The sequence below is a fragment of the Callorhinus ursinus genome, unplaced genomic scaffold (assembly GCF_003265705.2).
Source record: "Callorhinus ursinus isolate GAN/ISIS: 27379988/994484 unplaced genomic scaffold, GSC_fseal_2.0 scaffold4, whole genome shotgun sequence".
NCBI classification, from domain to species: domain Eukaryota; kingdom Metazoa; phylum Chordata; class Mammalia; order Carnivora; family Otariidae; genus Callorhinus; species Callorhinus ursinus.
Window position 1 is genome coordinate 6756178 of NW_027397066.1, and position 16941 is coordinate 6773118.

The following is a 16941-nucleotide window of genomic DNA, read 5'->3' on the forward strand; positions in this document are numbered from 1 at the left end:
GGTGGGAATGCAAGCTGGTGCAACCACTCTGGAAAACAGTATGGAGGTTCCTCAAACAGTTGAAAATAGAGCTACCATACGATCCAGCAATTGCACTACTGGGTATTTACCCCAAAGATACAAATGTAGGGATCCGAAGGGGTACGTGCACCCCAATGTTTATAGCAGCAATGTCCACAATAGCCAAACTGTGGAAAGAGCCAAGATGTCCATCGACAGATGAATGGATAAAGAAGAGGTGGTATATATACACAATGGAATATTATGCAGCCATCAAAAGGAATGAAATCTTGCCATTTGCAACGACGTGGATGGAACTGGAGGGTGTTATGCTGAGTGAAATAAGTCAATCAGAGAAAGACATGTATCATATGACCTCACTGATATGAGGAATTCTTAATCTCAGGAAACAAACTGAGGGTTGCTGGAGTGGTGGGGGTGGGAGGGATGGGGTGGCTGGGTGATAGACATTGGGGAGGGTATATGCTATGGCGAGTGCTGTGAATTGTGTAAGACTGTTGAATCACAGATCTGTACTTCTGAAACAAATAATGAAACATATTTTAAGAAAAAAGAAAAAGAAGAAGATAGCAGGAGGGGAAGAATGAAGGGGAGTAAGTCAGAGGGGGAGACGAACCAGGAGAGATGATGGACTCTGAAAAACAAACTGAGGGTTCTAGAGGGGAGGAGGGTAGGGGGATGGGTTAGCCTGGTGATGGGTATTAAAGAGGGCACAGTCTGCGTGGAGCACTGGGTGTTATGAACAAACAATGAATCATGGAACACTACACCCAAACAAATGATGTAATATATGGTGATTAACATAACAATAAAAAATTTAAAAAAATGGCCTCTGGGCGGGGCTGAGGTTGTGACTCTCTTCTTCAGACACAGGCTACCACCCATGAGGGGGCAGCCTCGGGCCAGCTCCTCGGTCTCCCTCCTTCAGTCCCCTTCATTTGTGCAATGGGATTATTACCTCAGTGTCTGCGATGTGGGTTGCTGTAGAAATGAGAAATACAGAAAGTGTTTCATAGCAATAGTTTTATTATTAAATCATTAAATTTGTGCTGTTTGCTTTTGCTAATAGAAGCCTGTGTGGCTTAGACCACAACTGAGACAAGGTGGGCGGGGGGGAAGACAGAAAGAGAGAGAAGAAAGAAAAAAATTCAAAAAACGAAACCGAAAGACCTTGAGATTTAAAAATCAAAGGCAGTCTCGTTCCACGCTTAAATTAACCAGAGATACCTGCTTCATCAAATTAATGGCCAGGTGTTCCTGTAATGACAAGACGCACGGGTTTCTCCTGTAACCTCAGCAGTCTCCTGCCAAGATGCCGAGCCCCGCTGCACCTCCCTGTGAGCCCGTCCAGCACCGATGTCTCTGAGGCCATCCACACTCCTCTCGCCCCGCCAGGTTCCCCCAGAGCAGGCCTGGGGCCATACGGAGGCGCCCTTCCCTGGGTCTCTGCTTCCCTCACGGTGCTGGGGCTCCCAGAACAGTCATTAAAACAGCAACATGCGGTGGGATTACTTGAAAGAACCAGCACTCGCTTCTGGATTCTCTGTCCGCTGGTTCACCGGAATCCTTCCTTTGACCAGCATCTAACATTTGCAGCTAATTGGGGCAGCTCTGCTCTTGTAGAGAGAATGATTTTAATCTTTGTCCCCGCTTGTTTACCTGCCCTTAGGGGAGAGGGAAAGGATGAAATACACCATTTCTGCTGGGAACTCATGGGGAGTCAAATTAAGCGTTCTGCTGAAGCCCTGGGCTTAAATACAGGAGCCCCCCACCCTTATCCACTGGGCATGCATTCCAAGATACCCAGTGGATGCCCGCAATCACAGATAGTACTGAACCCTAGATCTACTATGTTTTTTCTTCCATCTATGTACCCATACCGATGATGAGGTTTAATTTCTAAATCAGGCACGGTAAGAGATTAACAATAACAATAACGAAGTAGAATAATTATAACAATACACGGTAATAAAAGTTATGTGAATGCAGCCTCACGCTCATGAGGCCTTGCTGTATTTAGTAGTACTGTGATACTGTTCTTGCATTTCTTTCTCTTGTGACAATGTGAGATGATAAAATGCCTGGGTGGGGAGATGAGGTGTGGTGAGCGACAGCGGCACCGTGACGTAGCGTCAGCCCCCCCTGACCTTCGAAGATACATCAGGAGGAAGATCATCTGCTTCCAGGACACAGCTGATCGGGGGCAACTGACACCATGGAAAGTGGACCCACGGATTGGGGGGGGAGGGGCTACTGTACTGACACCAGGGGGGACAAACTCTGTCTCCCGTCCCAAGAGAAGACCAAACATCACCCACTCAGAAACCAATGGAACAGTGAGTAGTTCGTTATAAAAGCCAAACCATTCACTGTTAACTTTTGTTGGATTCTGGTTTTGTTTCAATTAAGTCCTAATGGACAAGGTATGGGAGTGGGGTAATAAGTTAGAGCCCAAAGTTCTCAGTTTTCATTCTTCCTTTCTCACTCCTGCCTGCTGTCATTCACTAGTTCATTTGACAAACGTCTTTGAGCATTTTCATGTTGAGAATATACATGTGTACGATATACATCACATGTATACAGTTGGATAATTAAGAATTCGGCTGGCCTTTGGCCCTGTGCTTGGAAAATAGCCTCTAAACCCTTGGGATTTCCTGAGTGATAGGAGTGTCTTTGTTATTCATGGTGGGCCTGATCAGCCCCCACCTGGAAATTTATGCAAAAAAGATAATTCAGGTGAGGGGCTGACCCCACTGGAAAGACCAACCAGGTCATCAGAGGCTTGGGGCTTCACACCAGGTGACATTAGCCCTACCTCCAAGAAGGGAAGGGGGCCTGGGGATTGACTCAATCAGTCATGCCTATGTAAGGAAACCCCGGTAATAAGTCTGGACACAGAGGCTTGGGTGAGTGTCCGTAGGGGACAGTACTCTGTGCATACTGTTATACATCCATCCACTGGGAGGCTCATGCATCCTACCTCTGCAGAGAAAAGACCAGAAGCTTAGTGTTTCAAACCCCCAGACCTCACCCTATGAGTCTCTTCTTTTGGCAGATTCTGATTTGTATCTTTTTTGCTATAATAAAACCATAATAAAACTGTAGTTGTTACAGCTTTTCTGAGTGCTGTGCACTGTTCCAGCAACTTATCAAAACTGAGAGAGTAGTGGGAACTCTCCAGTTTGCAAGAAGTATGGAGTGGCCCTGGGATCCCCGAGCTTATAGCTGGTGTCTGACGTGAGGCCTTTAGAGAACTGTGCTCTTAACTTCGAACTTGGCCTACCTCTGGGTAGTCAGCATCTGAAATCATCCACAGACCTTTGCACCAGGAGCTCCCCTGGGCACTGGGGAAAGACAAGGACCAAGATCACGTGGAATGACACTTGGACCTGTAGAATCCTGTCTGCTGTGCTTTTGCTAATCCTCCAAGCACTTGCCTGAACTATAGGCCAGGAATGAGCAAACGGGTGCCCAGTGTTCATTTTCCATCCTCGGAATCAGCCCTTAAGTGTTCCTCCTGCCCACCTTCCTGTCTGTTCTCCCAGCCCCAGCAGTCTCTGTGTGCTTTCTCATTTCCACTGTCACCCATGGTTCTATCCAACACACTCATTTAGTTCAACGTTGGTCCTTCTTGGTGACTCTTCTTAATGTCCACTGCAGTGGTCATCCTGCTCGAGGTTGGCCACTCTCTGAGGCCCCTTGCGTGTGCTTGTGGGCCAGCAGGATGAGCCCTCCAGTTTGGTTGCACCTGATGCCCCTCCGGTTTGGCTACACCCGAGCTCCATCCCCTTTGGTTCCACCCTCATCTTTGTGGGAACTCTTGGGACTAGAGCCTGGGCTCTGGATTGTCCACTCAGGCTCACACCTTGTAGTTCCTTAGAATACTGCTTCCAGAATCTTCCTGTAGGTTCTCCAGACAATACCCATAAGCAAGAGGAATTTTGACTCGTGCTCTGGGTTGACACATGACCTCACCCAAGACACATCAACTCTGCCTTCCCAAACATGGGCACCCACCTTGGCTCCCAACAACAACCCCAGGAACCCAGAAACTCCCATCCTGCCTCTGACACCCCCATCCAGCCTTCAGTGGCCTCTCAGGTGGGAGCCAGGCACTGGGCACCCTCAGGCATCAAGGGTAAATCTCCCACCACAACTCTGGCAGCCTGACTACTGTAGCGGTACTAATGAAGCAGACCTCAGGCAAGCAGTATTCTCCTGCTAAAGGTCAAGGCTTAAAATGGCACAAATCTGAGGCCATTCACCAGGTTTCAGATTGGCATCTTTAGTTTGCATGCATGACTGCTTGAAAATTTCAGGCATCATGTTACTTTTGATTTGTGTGTAAATTAGCCCTGGATTATGTGCATTCTTTTACAAAGGCATGGAATGGTTTAGATAGGTAGATAGATAATAGATATAGATAGATAGATAGATAGATAGATAGATAGATAGATAGACAGATAAACAGACTGATGGACTACAGGTAAAATAGGAGATAAATAAGTAGATAGAAAAAAAGAAAAGTAGATTGATTGGATGGATGGATAGATATGGACAGATACAACTATGCCAATTAGAATTAGTCATTGGAAAGAGAAAAGACAAAGGCTTAGACACGTAGCAATAAATGGACACAAGAAAAAAATATTCAGAAACATAGCATCTGTGGGAAAACTCACCACTCATGGGTTAATTGTTCATAAAGCCAGCCAGCTCTCCGAGGTCCTAATGACCCCAGCATCTATAGGAGCCTCACTCCTTTCCTAGAACCTTGAGCACAGAGTTTAGCAAACAACGGCCCAGTTGGCTACATCTGGCCCGCTGCCTGTTTCGGTAAATAAAGTTTTATTGGAACACAGCCACACCCATTCATTTATTTATTGTCTCATTGCTGCTTTCTCACTGCATAGACAGAACTGAGTAGTTGGGACAAAGACCTTGTAGCCTGCTAAGCCAAATGTCTACACAAGCTCCAGCAGATCAGCTTGATGGAGCAGAAAGAAGATAAAGTTGAGAAGTAGACAGACCTGAGTTCACATCCCCATCTGTGTGAATGGGGCTGAGGGGGCACTAGAATTTTTACACAGAACAGTTGGCAATTTGGTTGAGGGTGAGGGTGCCTGCCAGACGGTCCTTTGCCATCTTGTACCTATGCCATCTGGGGGAAGAAAGAACTGAGGAACCTTCTGGAATGTCTTCAAGGGCTAGGCCTCACGTGGCTTATATTCACTTCTGCTCATATTGTCCAAAGCTGGCCAAGGACCCTCATGGATGCATAAGGCCCCTGGGTGTTCTCTTCCAAATGGGGCATGGACAGGATGTACATTCATCAAGAGTGACTGTCTTGAGGGGAAACCAATGGAAATTTGGGGAGTGGGGGGGTTAAAGGGCCTCCCAACCCACCCCAGGAACTTGGACACATTAACTTCCCCGGGCCTCAGGTTCCTCATCTATGGAAGGGGGTTAGTTATGGTGCCCTCGCAGGATTGTAACGAGAATGAAATCAGATGCTCTGCAAACTGTTTCTAACATGGACAGGCATAGTCAGTGCTCAGAGGTGGGAATCATTTCCATTATCAGCATTCCAGAAAGCTCCCAAATATCTGGAGAGAGAGAGAAGCACCGAGCATTTGTGCAGCTGCGGCTGGGCAGTGGCCAGAGCCAATTTCTGCTACCATGTGCATTATTCAAGTCGTGAAATTCTGCCTTACCTGGTGGTACCCAGCCATGGCCTGCAGGCCCTCTGTGCTCCCCCTGACCACCACCTGCACCCCAATTATCCCACCACTGAGGAGGCAAAGCTGGTTGGCAGGGGCTGCGGGGCCCTGTGTCATTGCTAAGCCAGTGTCCCTTCATGTGGGTCAGTGTCCCTGTGTCCCCACTGTGACTTATTTTCATCAGCAGCCCCCCATGGCAGCCTCTGTCTGCCATCTCTGTGGGCAGACACCCCCACCCCCAATATCTGCATCTCGTGCAAACAGGGACCACTTCCTTCTTCCACAATGCCAGAGCCCTGATGAAGATTGGCTCCCACACAAAAAATATCCCTAGGCATGGGCCCTTCCCACTTGCATTAAGTCGCACACCCTGGGGTCTCTGTCATCCTGGGCTCTTAGACCCTGGGCCTGCCCGCTTACCCCTCCCCAGGCCCACTGCAAAGGGCAGAGAGTGTGAAGCGATCCCTGGACATGGGCTGAGCTCCTCCACCAGGCCTCCTTTGTTCCAACAGCCACTCACTAGGGGTTTGTCACTGCCCCCCTGCAGCAGTGCCATTTGCAGGGGCTTGCGGTGGTTCCCACCCTGGGAGGGCCTCCCAGGCTGAGCCCCCTCAGCCCTGCTCTGGTGCCCAAAGGCTGGGAAGTGCTAGCTTGTATTCCTGTTCTGGCCCCTGCAACCCAACTTGGGCTGGCCCTGGCCCCCTTCCCAGCCTCCTCCCCATCCACCCCTGAGAGCCTGCTGTCTAGCTCCCCAACTCATCACCATTCCCAGAAAGCCCTGCACTCTCCCTCAAGGCGTGGCAGGGCCCCCTGCCCTCCCCAGATAGAATAACGTCCTTCTCTGGCCCTGGGTTCATATCTCTGTGCAGCACATCTTGTCACTGCTGCTGGTCTTGAGAAGAAGGACATGTGTCCTTTTGTCTTGCCACCCCCAAGCCCTAACGACATAATACAAGCAAGGCGAACACTCAGCATGGGTGCGGGGGGATTTACTGCCTACCTACCCTCTCTGCGTTTGAGTAGCAACATGACTGAGACATGAAACGTGAGGTAGGACCTGTGGCACACCTTCAGACAGAGCACAAAAGGGGATTCCTGACCCCAAGGCTGCATGGGAATGGGGAGGGGAGAGCTTGGGGACTGGCCTGGCCAGTACGAAAGTAGTCCTTCACTTCTCTTCTGGTTCACGCTGGTCAGCTGTAGCGCCCTGTTCGAGGACAGCCCCTAGGAAGTAGGGGTCAAGGGCAGGATTCAGGTATTTATAGGTCCCTAGTGGTGATACCATCCCAATACCATCAGAACTGGTCCCCAAAACTCCAGAGTTGCCATAAGTAAAGCCCACACAGCCATTCAGGTGGCAGGTGTCACAGGTAAACAGCCCACTGGGCTCGTTGTGGGTCCTCTTGGCCTTCCCCATAGTCATCTTTTGCCTTAGTTTACCATCCCGAGGCTCCCCCATTGCTGCACTTCTGGGGACTGGCAATGGTGGACAGTGAAGGGGTCAAAATGGCACAGGTCTAGGATTCAGATAGATTTGAGTGTGACCACAGCTCTGCCACCTCTAGCTGTGTGACCTTGATCAAGTTGCATAAACTCTAAGCCTCTGGTTCCTCATCCATGACGTGGGTATGACACATCAACAACTAAGTGCTATGGACTGAATGGTGATCTCCCCAAATTCATATATTGAAGCTCTACCCCTCAGTGTGAATGTATCTGGAGCTGGAGCTTTGGGGAGGTGGTTAGGGTTGGATGAAGTCCTAAGGAGGGGGCCCTCATGGTGGGGTTGGTGACCTTATTAAAAGAAACATCAGAGAGCTTGCTTGCTTATTGTCTCTTCCACGGGGGGACATGGTGAGAAGGCAGCCATCTGTGAGCCAGGAGGAGGGCTCCCACCAGGAATCGACCATGCCAGCACCCTTATCTAAGATTCCAACCTCCCTAACCATGAGAAATAGAAGTCAGTTGTTTGAGCTTCCCAGTCTGTGATATTTTGTTACAGCAGCCTGAGCAGACTAATACATTAGTATGTCTATGAGAATTTCTATGTGCCCAACATGCAGCATTTTATTGCAGAGATGACAGGCTGGTGATCAACTCTGTGTTGCCCCTCAATGGTGGAGAGTAGAGCTTGGGAGGCAGTTAGGGGTGACCCTTCCCAGCCCCCTGTATCTAGGCAGGCTGGGCACTGCACTGCATTTAGGGCTCTCTTGGCCCCTCTAAAATGTCCCCAAAGCCTGAGGACACCAGGCTGAAAATGCCTCACACTGTCACAATGACTGAATAGCTTGCTGAGCATGCTAGCCACAAAAGTAGAGCCACAACATTCCAAACAAGACATCTCATGGTGTGAATCTGGCTGGTACAGAAAAAGACCTGATTAAAAACATGTCCAATGACCAGGAAACCCAAAGTGTTTACCTAAAACTGGACATTGGCAATGCCCGAGAGGATAAGCTCTGAAGTCAGACTGGCCAGGGTCATACCTGGCACCCAATTATTGTGTGCCCATGGGCAAGCCAAGCTAGTTACCAGTATGCATCAGTTTTCTCATCTCTAAAATGGGGATAATGATGAAACACACCTCATAGGGTCGTCATGAGGATGCACAGTGCGAATGCATGGAAAGTGCCTGAAGGAAGGGCTGGCACCTAACGTGATTTTTGTGTGTGTGTTGTTACTGATGTTGTCATAAAATTTATTTTTAATATTATGAAATTGAAAATCCACCCTGATCATGCGTAGATCTTCAGAAATCTCCTCCTCTCCTGAATTAGAAGTGTGGCTTATCAAACCCTCTTCAATCAGTTTATCGTCTCTCCCATTCAATACCTCCAAGCTCTGGACCCTTCCGTTCTTCCCACGGAAATAAAGATTTTTTTCCTAAAAGACAAGTCATATCGACCCTACGTCACGAACATGCCATGGCTCCCCAGTGCCCATAGACTAAATCTCAATCTGCAGCTTAAGATTTGAGGCCCTTTGCTTCTGGCTCTACTCTGCTTTTCTACCTTTTATTCCATCCCATCCCCCTATTTCGCCTGGGTACCAGCACATCACACCTCTACTAACTATTCCCAACATGTCAGCATGTCATCATGGCCAGGCCTTTGGATATGCTTCAGCTCTCTGCCTCTCCCCCTGATGCCCATGGAAATCCTACCCACCTCTCATGAATCAGCTCAGATGCCATGTTGCCATCCCTGATTCCCAAAATTAAACACCTGGTAGGCCCTCAGTAAATAGTTGTTAAATGAGACTTCTGGTTTCTAGACCAGCATGTAAAAATCTTGGCAGTTGCTACTCTGTCCTAACAAATAAAAAGCTGAATGAATTGAAAAATCAACAACTCTTAGATCAATCAGAGAAATGAGGTCATAGGGCAAACCATTGGCCTGAAAATTCAAGAGACAGACAGGCAGATGCAGAGAATCACAACCTACCAGAACAAAAAACCCAGAGTAGAAACCCCTGCAGGAGGCAGCACTAGGGTAGGAAAACCTGAACTGTGATTGACAAATTGCTGGAGGCTCAGTGTGAACATGGCTCAGAGTTACAAACTCCAGGGATGCCCCGTCACGGCCCCTACAACACAATTTTGTGTGTTTTACCACCAGGAGCTCTACCAGATCCTCCCAGTAAATATCCAAGAAAAATCCCCTCACATTTCCAGCAGGGGAGAGGAAAAGAACCATTCTGAAATACATCAAAGCATGCTGTTCTTTGCAAGGCCTGCCCCCAGGAGAAGTAATTTTACCTGAGCTTAATCTCCCTGCTGGAGTTTTATCAGAGCCTAACCTACCTGGGTGAAGGGAAATACCCATCTGCAGCCCCCTCCAGCCATCCTGTCTAAGGAGGGAGTGAGCAGGACCTGAGAGGCACTGGTAAAGTTCATGGTCCAGGGTTACCGGCTGACCAAAAGACTGAGACCTTATCATAAGACTGTAGTATGCTTCTTCTCCCTTTATGCCTTACATTACTAGAGGTCTGTTTACTGCATTTCCTTTTGCCCAGTACATCATTCCATCTTTCAAAAAAATTACAAGACATACTAAAAGGTAAAAATCAGTTTGAAGAGAGTAAACAAGCATCAGAACCAAAATCAGATACAGCAGGAATGCTGGACTTATCAGACCAGGAATTTTTTTAATTGGTTAATATGCTCAAGGCTTAATTGGAGAAACTAGACAGCATGCAAGAACAGATGAACAATGTAAGCACAGAGATGGCTATCCTATGAAAGAATCAAAAAGAAATGGTAGAGATCAAAAACACTTTATCGGAAGGGGCACCTGGGTAGCTCAGTCAGTTAAGCATCCGACTCTTGGTTTCTGCTCAGGTCACCATCTCAGGGTCATGAGATCAAGCCCTGCATCGGGCTCCATGCTCATTGTGGAGTCTGCTTGTCCATCTCCCTCTGTTCCTCCCCCTGCTCACTCACTCTCTCATAAATAAAATCTTTTTAAAAACAAACAAAAACACTGTAACAGAAATGAAGAATGGACCAAAAAAACAAAGAGAAAAAAGACTGAAAAAAAAAATAGAACAGAAATGCAAGAACTGTGGGAAAACTACAAAAGGTGTAATATACACACAGTGGGAACACCCAGAAGAAGGGAGAGAGGTGGGAAAAGAGGAAATATTTGAGGCAATAATGACTGAGAATTTCCTCAAATTAACGTCAGACACTAAACTGCAGATCCAGGAAACACCAAACAGTATAAATGCTTTAAAAAAAAAAATTACACTCAAGCATATCATATTCAAACTTTAGAAAATTAAAGATTAAAAATAAAAAAAACACCTCTTGAAAGAAGCCAGGTCAAAAAGTGCATACTTCAGACAAAAGATAAAAATCACACCCAACTTCTCCTCAGAAACCATGCTAAGAAGAGAGTGAAATAAAATACTCAAAATGCTGAGAGAAACAAACAACCCACCAACCTAGAATTCTGTACCCTGCAAAATTATCCTTCAAAAGTAAATGACAAGTAGAGACTTTTTCAGACAAACATCGAGGGAATTCGTTGTCAGTAGATCTGCCTTGCAAAAAAACATCAGAAGAAGTTTTTCAGAGAGAGGGAACCTGATATTGCTCAGAAACTCAGATTTCCACAAAGAGAAGAGCATAGGAGAATGAATAAGTAAAGGTAAAATGAAAACTTTTTTCTTTTTTTTTAAGATTTATTTATTTACTTGGGGAGGAGGGGCAGAGGGAGAGGGAGAGAGAATCTCTCTCTCTCTCTCTTTTTTTTTTTTTGTCTCTTAGGTAGGTTTCAATAGAAATCTTGAACAGCTAGGGGGAAAAAACGATAGCCTTAATGATTGGGTCAGTAATAGAACACGACAAAAACACCAGAAATTTCCGCACATACTTTCCTATCACAAGTCTAGTCAGAAAGAAATACATCGATAAAGAAGACAGAATGTTTAAGAAAATAATTTACAAGGGAAATTCTATATTACTTTCTCAGTTCTAAAATACCATCTTCCCTTTAAAAAATTTAAGACTGAATGACAGATTATTTCCTTTACTGTTGCAAATACTGCAAGTTTATCAGCCAAGAGGTAAGTATCAATGTAATTTTCCTTTAAGTTTGAACACATGAGGGAGCAATAAAACAAATTATAAGCCTCATTTGACCTGATCTTATAAAAAGTCACTCCAGCTGGTCTTCAGTCCTGCTCTATCTGCAGAGAGATTTCCAGGACAGGTTTGTGTCATTCAGTCCATCCACAATACGTTGGATACGGTAGTCCGTAGTAACTGCCAGGATACCACACTGTATTCTGGGCTGCTTGACTGGCGTTTGGCTTTATATTTCAAAAGTACCTCCTTTGTGAATAGTCCTCTCCAGGGGGACCAGGAGGAGGGACATGGCCTCTCTGGTAAACGTTCTGGTTCTGTGAAAATTTTCTTACTGACTGCTGCAAATCCTGGGTCTGGGTGTGGAAATGCCGAGAAGGTACCGGGTAACCTTGGGTCTGATGTAGGTTATACCAATGTCCTTGGTTAACAGACTTAATAGTGGTGTGGACTCGTTCCATCATATGTGTTGCATCTTCAAAACCACTTGATCTGGATACACTGGAATTCCAATTCTTTCTGATGGGACCTTTCTGAAGGTCTTCAATGTAGTTTTGTCTTTCCAAGCAATGTCCGCGGCACCTATTGAATAATTCAATTGCATCATCTGGCCTCATGCCTTGAACATCAATCAAATATCTGCAGATGAGATAGGCAGTCCTGTTTAAACCATGGGTACAATGAACACCAATGAGTTTGTCGTTATCTTTATTTTCTTTTAAAAACTCATTAACAGCATATTTGAATTTAAAAACAGTGTCATCATCAGGCACCTGATGCCCAATTGTATAAATTTTTAAGTAAGGAATAGTTTCTGGTAAGTCCTCTGGTTTATAATAGCAGTAAGTATAAGTTAAATCAATAATTAGTCCAAGTTCCTCATTCTGTTTTTGGATTTTGTTAAAAAGATCCAAGCGTGAAAAACGTTCTTCTGGAGCAAGGTTCTTTTCAAAACTCTTTTTCAAAGGAACTTTGAAAGCAATGAAACGAGTCCCAGGCATCCGTTGTCCAACTGGGAGGTAGTCTTTCCACCTTTCCGGGACGTGGTTTCCGCACTTCTTCTTGGCTGAGCTACATCCAGAGAACACCTGTCCCTGGCCCCAGCCGCCGCGGGCATGATGCCACTGGCTCATCTGGGCCCCAAGATGCCGCCCACCCAACGGCAAGAGCGACAAAGCTGTCAGCCCAGGGCCCTCGGTGCCAATGAGAATTTCTGAGAAATTCTGAGAATTTCCTCAAATTAACGTCAGACACTAAGGGAGGGAGAGAGAATCTCAAGCAGACTCCATGCAGAGCACAGAGCCTGAAGCAGCGCTCAATCTCACAATCCAGAGATCACAACCTGAGCCAAAACCAAGAGTCAGACACTTAACCAACTGAGCTACCCAGGTGCTCCTTTTTTCTTATTCTTAATTAATCTAACAGGTAACGGTTTGTTCAAAATAATAACAGCAGCAATGTATTTGGTTATCTATATAATATGCTTATGTGCAAGTGAAATGAATGACACAGGGGTGTGGAGGAATTAGAAATATTTTGTTATTATAAAGTACTAACATTACCTGTGATGTAAGGTAGTATTATTTGTAAGTAGTCTTGGATTAGTTGAAAATGTATATCATAAACTCTCTGGCAACCACTAAAGAAAGTTTAAAAAAAAAAAGAGGTAAATGGATATGAAAGGAAAAGAGAAAATGGAACCATGTAAAATGCTCAGTTAAAACCACAAAAGGCAGAAGAAGTGTGGAAGACAAAAATGGGAACAAAGAAAAAAGGCAACAAATAGAAAACAGTAACAGAGAGTTAGATACTAATCCAACTATATCAATAATTACATCAAGTGTCAATGGACTAAATATGGCAATTAAGACAGATTGTCAGAGTGGATCAAAAAATAAGGCCCAGCTATATGTTGTCTACAAGAAACCCACTTAAAATATAAAGACACATACAGATTAAAAGTACAGGGAAGGAGAAAGATATACCATGCTGACATGAATCAAAGGAAAGCAGTAATAACTATATTAATTTCAGACAGGAGATACTTTGACAAGGAGAGTTAACAGGGAAAAAGAGGGGCATTGCATACTGATAAAGGGACCAATATTCCAAGAACATATAACAAGACTTAATGTGTATGTGCCTAGGGGTGCCTGGGTGGCTCAGATGGTTAAACATCTGCCTTCAGTTCAGGTCATGATCCCAGGGTCCTGCGATTGAGCCCCACATCGGGTTCCTGGCTCAGCGGGGAGCCTGCTTTTCCCTCTCCCTCCGCTTGTGCTCGCTCTCTCTATCTCTGTGTCTCAAATGAATAAATAAAATCTTTTAAAAAAATGTGTATGTGCCTAACAACAGAGCATGAAAATACATAAAGCAAAAGCTAATAAAATTGTAAGGAAAAATAGATGAATCACTATTATAGTCAGAAACTGAAACACCCCTCTGCCAGAAATGGACAGATCCGGCAGGCGGAAAATCAGTGAGGACATAACTGAACTCAACAATTCAACCATCATCCAACTGGATACAATGGACATCTATAGTCTACCTCATCCAACAGCAGTAGGATATACATTCTTCTCAGGCTCACATGGACATTCAGTAAGATAGACCACATTCTGGGCCATAAAACAAACTTTATCAAATTTAAGAGAATATAAATCATACACTGCGTGGTCTCATACCATAATGGAATTAAACTAGAAATCAGTAACAGAATATAGCTGGAAAATCCTAAAATACTTGAAGATTAAAACAACACCCCTCTTAATAACACATGGATCAAAGAAGAAATCTCGAGAGAAATTTTAAAATAAAGCAATTTAAAAGAAAATGAAAATATTAGTCATCAAGATTTGTGGGATGCAGCAAAAGTAGTGCTTAGAAGGAAATGTATAGCATTGAATGAATATATTAGAAAAGATGAAAGACTTAAAATCAGTAAGTTTCCATCTTAGGAGACTAGAAAAAGAAGAGCAAATTAAATTCAAATAAGCATTATCCTGGAAGTCCTAGCTAATGCAATGAGACAATAAGAGGAAACAAAAGATAAAGATATACATATTGAGAAAGAAGAAATAAAGCTGTCTTTGTTCATAGAAGACATAGTCATCTATGCAAAGTTTGATAGAATTGACCAAAAAAATTCCTGGAACTAAGAAGCGACTGATTGTAGCACAGTTACAAGATAACAAGATGTATATAAAAGTCAATCGCTTCCCTATATTACAGCAATGAAAGAATGGAATTTTAAATAAAAAATATTACCATTTACATTAGCACTAAAGAAAATGAAACACTTAGGTATAAAGCTAATGAGTTATGTGGATATCAACAAACTGATTCTACAATTTACATGGAGAAGCCAAAGACCCAGAATAGCCAACTCAACATTGAAGGAGAACAAAGATGGAGGACTGGCGCCATCCTACTTTGACTTTTGATAAAGCTACAGTAATCAAGACAGCATGGTATTGGTGAAAGAACAGACAAGTAGGTCAATAGAAAAGAACAGGGAGTCCAGAAATAGACCCACATTAATATAGTGAACTGATCTTTGCTAAAGAACAAGGGCAATACAATAGAGCAAAGAGGGTCTTTTCAACAAATGGTGCTGGAACAATAGATACACACACACACACACAAAGAATCCAGACACAGACTTTATACCTTTCACAAAAATTAACTCGAAATGGGGCACAGACCTAAATGTAAAACACAAAACTATAAAACTCCTAAAAAACAACATAGAAGAAAATCTAGATGACCTTGGGCATGGTGGTGACTTTCTAGAGACAACACCAAAGGCACAATCCATGAAAGAAATCACTGATGAGCTGGACTTCAATAAAATTAAAAACCTCTGCCCTGGGAAAGACGGTGTCATGAGAATGAGAGGACAAGACACAGCCTGGGAGAAAATATTTGCAAAAGATGCATCTGATAAAGAACTGTTGCCCAAAATATGCAATGAACTCTTAAAACTCAACCAAAATGACACAAGTAATCCAATTAAAGAATGGGCAAAAGATCTGAACAGACACCTCACCAAAGAAGATATACAGATAGCAAATAAGCACATGAAAAGATATTCCTACTTCTCAAAAAACATAAGAAAAAGTATTCAATGTCATATGTCATTAGGGAATTACAGTTAAAACAAAGAGATACCAGGACATGCCTGTTAGAATGTCCCAAATCCAAAGCACTAAGGACACCAAATGCCGGTGAGAATGGGGAGCAATGGGAACCTTCATTCATTGCTCCTGGGAATGCAAAACAGTGTGGTCACTTAGGAAGATGGTTTGTCAGTTTCTTACAAAACTAAACATACTCTTTACATATGATTCAGCAATCATGCTTCTTGGTATTTACCCAAGTGAACTGAAAACTTCTGTCTACACAAAAACCTGCACATGGATGTTTATAGCAACTTGACTCATAGTTGTCAAAACTTAGACACAATCAAGAAGTCCTTCCGCAGATGAGCGGCTCAAGACACAGGTCCACCCAGACAATGGAATATTATTCAGCGTTAAAAAAACAAATGAGGTTTTGAGCCAAGTACAGACATGGAGGAAGGAAGCTTAAGTACATAAACTGAGTGAAAGAAGCCAGTCTGAAAAGGTCACATACTGTATGATTCCGACTGTATGACATTCTGGAAAAGCAAAACTATGAAGACCGTAAAAAGATCAGTGGTTGCCAGGGGTTAGTAGGGAGGGAAAAAGGAATAGGGAAGAAATCTGGATTTCTGGGGCAATGACACTGTTTTGTAAGATACCACAATGGTGGGTACCTGTCATTCTACATTTGTCAAAACTCCTACAATACACAACACCAAGGGTGAACCGTAAGTGTAACCCTTGGACTTTGGGTGAAGATGATGAATTGAGGCAGGTTCACTGATGACAACAAATGTACCTCTGTGGTGCAGGAGGTTGATAGTGGGGGGAAGTGGTGCACCGGAGGGACAGGGATACGGGGGGATTCTCTGTACTTTCCGCTCAGTTTTACTGTGAACTGCCTTAAAACTGCTCTAAGAAATAAAGTTTATTAATTAAAAAAAGATTTAAATGGATAAACGACAGAATTCCTCCTTCTTCCTGCTCCCACAGTTGTGGCATGAACTTATATTTTTCCTCGTACATCATTGGATTCAAGGTTCAAGTTTCACAGGGCCTTTTGCTCTAAAAACCATGAGTGCGAAGGTTCTCTACCCTCTACTGGAGTTTCTGCTGAACCGTCAAGATAAAGCAAGAGTGTCAGCTTCCAATCTTCTTTTAAAGACAAGTATGGACAACTCAGATCCCCATGTCAGGATGATGTCACAATGACAAAGTCAAAGCCACTGCAGGAGTTCGGGGAGGCCATCTCAGCCCCTGGCTTTCAAATTGGTCTTAGCATCAGAATCCAGTTTTCAAATGAACTTACATAGAACCCTCCAAATATACAAGAGTTAATAGAGTAAAAAAAAAAAAAAAAAACCAGAACTGTCCTGGCACCTGATTCTAACACGTTTCATTTCCTAACACAGTCATTATTCCTTCCGGCTCATCAACTGAGAAATACGATAGACGCCCCTCCTATATTATTGTCCAAATAGCTGGTGAC

General features: G+C 44.1%; 2 protein-coding genes across 4 annotated transcripts in view; both read right to left on the reverse strand.

Moving 5' to 3' along the window:
* The window catches only part of SLC2A9 (solute carrier family 2 member 9), a 228784-nt gene that overhangs the window by 170092 nt on the left and 41751 nt on the right, over positions 1 to 16941 (reverse strand). The gene's annotated exons all lie outside the window — the stretch shown is intronic.
* LOC112835950 (RNA/RNP complex-1-interacting phosphatase-like) lies at positions 10943 to 14096 on the reverse strand. The gene has a single exon (XM_025887602.2). The coding sequence runs from the start codon at positions 12459 to 12461 to the stop codon at positions 11565 to 11567; it is 897 nt and encodes a 298-aa protein (XP_025743387.1). The 5' UTR covers positions 12462 to 14096; the 3' UTR covers positions 10943 to 11564.